This window comes from Chelon labrosus (genome assembly GCF_963514085.1).
Source record: "Chelon labrosus genome assembly, chromosome: 22".
In the NCBI taxonomy this organism is placed as follows: Eukaryota; Metazoa; Chordata; class Actinopteri; order Mugiliformes; family Mugilidae; genus Chelon; species Chelon labrosus.
In genome coordinates, this window is record NC_140355.1 from 22,656,092 (window position 1) to 22,660,906 (window position 4,815).

At 40.9% G+C, this 4,815-nt stretch overlaps 1 protein-coding gene across 1 annotated transcript; it reads left to right on the plus strand.

Moving 5' to 3' along the window:
- The first annotated feature begins 1,861 nt into the window (after positions 1-1,861).
- Positions 1,862-3,843, plus strand: ubc (ubiquitin C). Its single transcript, XM_084572232.1, has 2 exons — positions 1,862-1,949; positions 2,876-3,843. Exon 2 carries the CDS (start codon positions 2,883-2,885, stop codon positions 3,570-3,572), a length of 690 nt encoding a protein of 229 aa, XP_084428358.1. The 5' UTR covers positions 1,862-1,949; positions 2,876-2,882; the 3' UTR covers positions 3,573-3,843.
- Positions 3,844-4,815: the final 972 nt, after the last annotated feature.

Sequence of the window (4,815 nt, forward strand, 5' to 3'; positions counted from 1 at the left end):
AAACGTTTTGTCACTTAATGAATAATGACTCCAGCTCATTCAGCAGATACATCAGTGTGTTCTTTTGCCTTATCAAGTTGTCCCCTAAAGATTTAAACAAAGAAACTGTCAGAAAAGACTGGGGGATGTAGAGGTGCTTTGTTTTAATGTGCCGTGGTGAGATACTGTAATGATGCAGCTATTTTAACACAACATGATATGGGAACTCCACCCTAAAACTGAAACTCAAAGTCAAAGGAGCACTAATGTGATTACAGTCAAGCCTGGGTAGGAGCATGAATAGCTTAAACAGAATTTTCTCACAATCCATTTGATAATTCATGAGATTTCTCCTTCAAATGTCAACCTCACAGAAGAAAAGATCAGCAGACCTCTGAGGACTGGGAATGTTTGCACACAACTGACGTCTTGCCACGACGTCAGTTGTGTGCAAACATTCCCAGTTTTTTTTGTCTGGTGCAGCCACAAAGCTAGCGTGACTAAAAATAAAAACGACCTACAGTAGAGGGCACATTTTATCTTTTAAAATGATTCCTTCTCTCCGACAAGAGCACCGTTAGATGGAAGAAGCTTCAAATGTTCTGCAGGGATAAAGAAATGAGTGAAATAAATACTTGCAGAGACAACAGCTTCAACTTCCTTTTTGCATATTTACTACATACAGTTACTGTGCCACGTACAGACGGCAGATCAGCAGTTACTGGAAATGTTTAGTTGCTGTTACTGCTGCACAAGGGTTCACATTCTTTTGCAACTCACAGATATGTACAAATCATTAACTATAAATGAACAAGTACACTATTTCTGTTTCATTTGTTTGATTGGGTTCTACTTTTAGGAAAATCCTCTGATGTTTTGAATCTTTTTTTGTGAAAGAGGTTCAAAGTCTTATTTGAAAGGCAAATTTATGAGCTATATATAAAAATAAAGCCATAAAGCTGGTCAGGCCTTGTGTTACAGAGCCTTCAACCATGTTGTTGTTACTTTTAAAGGAAGAAAGGCACAATAACGTTAAACCTTTATGAGGTTCTGTTTTAGAGGACCCATTTAATTTTTGTGTTTGTGTGGGGTGTGAAATGGAGATTGTGAAATCATTCTTTAAAATGATTTCACAGAATGATTGTCTTTTACTCCTGATGATGAAATTCAAAATAAAAGTGCAAGTCATGCTACAACAACCGATAACCCCATAATAATACTAGTAAATGTCACTGTCTGATTGGAGGATGGATCTTAACAATGTCATAATGTAATATAGTTCAATTACTTTTAAAAAAATAAAAATAAAAAATTATATTTCAAAAGCAAAAGTTACTGTCCCTGTATTGCAATTCTACAATACACAAAGAAAGCCATATATTAAGAAAAAAGAAAATGATCAAATAAATAAACAATAAAATAGTGAAATTTTATTTTTTTCATTTATCTATTTAAATAAAAATAAAAGTGAAGAGGAATCTTTCTGTTTCACATTTCTGCCTTGAGTCAGATCAACCGGAAAACATGTCAAGTATTCATAAAGATAAATTCATAAATAATAAATAAAAGTATTAATAGATTATTAAACATTAATATCATCTGTATTTATCTTAGTTTTGCTTATTTCATCAAATAACTGCCAACCGTTTCCTGTTTTGCCCAAGGCTCCGTCTACATCCGCGTCACTTTCTCTTAGTCACTCTGCTCCTAAATCGTTGCCGTGTCATCTCTATAAAAGGCTGTAATTTTGAGTAAGTGTATGGTATCCAGAATATTTATGTTTAATTGATACAAGAACAGTTTTATGTTGAGATTTGTAGTTTACAGTATCTTATAGTTCCGCTGGGTGGAGCAGCGGAAGGATACATAGCTAGCTGCCTATAAATACCGCTCCGCTGTGATTTGCTCGTCAGAAACAGCAGAGAGAAACAGGAAGTGACACGAGCAGCAACCGGTGGAACAATTTGTTTGTAAGTAATGTATTTAGTATTATTATTTTGAACGATAATATTTAAATATATTAGAATTTCTATGTTTTTCGTTATATATAGTTAATTTAACCTCAAAGGAGCCGTTAAACGAATGAATGACTAGCTGCGTCAGCTGTTAAACTAGCTAACAAGGCTAATGAGGGCCTGAGCTAAGGCTAAACGAAACGTCGACAAGCGGTGGATTTAATCAGAACTGGGCGTTTAGTTCGCTCGATTAAACAATAAAATATACAATACTTAAATATTAACGATGCTTAAATGCAGTAAGGTCAACTTTGAGACCAAATAAACGACTCAAAGATGAATAAACGCCGGCCCCTTCCAGCGACTTCCGGCTACAGTAGCCGACGTTAGCCGGTTAGCTTCAACCGCCAAACAAACACTGGGTTTATAAAACAAAGGCGTCTTTTCGTTATTGTTTTTACGTTTACGCGTGTTTTCTAGCGAATTTAACAAAAACGAGGCCGCTGTAAAGACTGAAACCGTCGAAAAGAAAGATGTGGGTGTGGTTTGGTTTAAAACAGGAGCTAACTGTTAGCATGGCAGTGTAGCTACATGATGATTTTTGGATTAAATGATCATTTTAGACTTAAAATTCGTATTGACTTTGTACTGCAGAGATGTCACGAGTGTCGAGTAGTCAGATTTAAGTTCAGAGACTTTTATTTTGATGTAAATACGTTTTTAGCCTAACTTGGAGCTAATCCAGTCAGAGGTTGGCTGCATATCAGATTATCTGAGGCCACAGTAATTAAAGATTAACTTGGTGTAAATGGAGATGGAGTCATGTGTTTAGATAACAGTGCTACGGGTTGTTACTAGAGTATGTGGAAGCAAAGCTTTAACAAGTGGACTAAATGGTGTATAAGGAGTTTTGTTATGATTTCTGTATTTTCTGTCTGCAGTGTCAAGATGCAGATCTTTGTGAAGACCCTGACTGGTAAGACCATCACTTTAGAGGTCGAGCCCAGCGACACCATCGAGAACGTCAAGGCAAAGATCCAGGATAAGGAAGGCATCCCTCCCGACCAGCAGAGGCTGATCTTCGCTGGCAAGCAGCTGGAAGATGGCCGCACCCTCTCCGACTACAACATCCAGAAGGAGTCCACCCTCCACCTGGTGCTCCGTCTGAGGGGAGGCATGCAGATCTTTGTGAAGACCCTCACTGGCAAAACCATCACCCTGGAGGTCGAACCAAGCGACACCATTGAGAACGTGAAGGCCAAGATCCAGGACAAAGAGGGCATCCCTCCCGACCAGCAGCGTCTGATCTTCGCCGGGAAGCAGCTGGAAGATGGCCGCACCCTCTCCGACTACAACATCCAGAAGGAGTCCACCCTCCACCTGGTGCTGCGTCTGAGGGGAGGCATGCAGATCTTTGTGAAGACCCTCACCGGTAAGACCATCACCCTGGAGGTTGAGCCCAGCGACACCATCGAGAACGTCAAAGCAAAGATCCAGGATAAGGAAGGCATCCCTCCCGACCAGCAGCGTCTGATCTTCGCTGGCAAGCAGCTGGAAGATGGCCGCACCCTCTCCGACTACAACATCCAGAAGGAGTCCACCCTCCACCTGGTGCTGCGACTCCGCGGGGGAAACTAAAAGCCGCCCTGCTGCTGATGTTCACAGCTGTCACTCATTCCTTTTTTTCTTTTTAAAACAAACAATAAAGTTTGAGCATTTCCTGATTTTTGCTTTTTTTATTAAATCAGCTGTTTTTCTTGCTTTTGCAGATGTTTGAGTTCATGACAGAAAACCCAAACGCAGTATAATGCCTGTAACGTTTTATGGTTGAAGTTGAGATCTGTTGCCTTCTGTTTTCATGATGTTGAAAACCTGCAGTTAAAGCAAATAAAAAGACTTCTCACTGTCACATGCTGCTTGTTATTTCATTCCTCAGGACTTAGAATAGTTTCAGCTCCGGTTGGTACGTTAGACGATTTAACTTCTATCAAACGATGAATACTAGGAGCATAGTACAATAATTAATCCACTACTAGAACTTTAACTCTTATTGATCTTAGTTTATTAAAAGATTTAATAAACTAAGATCAATAAGAGTTAAAGAACGGTAGAATAACCTTTAATTAGTAATAAATTCTGGTGTTATTAGAATTTCTTCCTCAAGCCAGTCAGTTTTAAAATGGCATATCCTGCCTCTTCAAAATAAAAGAATGAAAACAGAACAAGTATTTTTATATCATGAGCAACAAACAGACTTTTTTTTTTTAATGCGGTTTTATTCCATTTTATTTCTTCAGGGCTTTTTCATCCAAAATGAAGACGATGCACAAAGAGAAAAGCAGATCTCAGCAGCACCGAGGCCTGCCGGGTTCAGGGAGGGTTCATTTATCATGAGCATGTTTTTGGTTGTTTCTTTCTACTGGTTTCTCTACAGGAAGCGTCTGCAGACAGAGGCGTCAGCATGCAACCCCGTGGCTACAGAATGGTTTCAGCGCAGGCGTCGCTAAAGTGAGCACGCGGCTTCCCGTGGGAGTCTCTGTGGGGGTCACGAGGAGGAGGAGGGGGGAGATAGAAGCCAGACTCCTCGCAGTCTGACTCCACCCGGATGCTGACCTGAGGGACGGGCGGGCGCGGCGGCCAGTGGGGCGGAGCGTCGTCGGGGCTGAGGCTCGTCTGGGAGTGAGCAGGTGAGGGGGGGCAGGTGATCTTCAGGTGCAGAGTGATGCTGAGGAACAGTGGTGGTGGAACACTTTTACTCTCCGTCTCTCACACAGATTCCAGTTCATTAGGAGCTCAAACAGTCCTGCAACCAGCCCCACCCCCCCACCCCCCCGGCAGGCGTCTCTGGGTTTTATTACAGCTCTTTGTCTTTATTTATCAA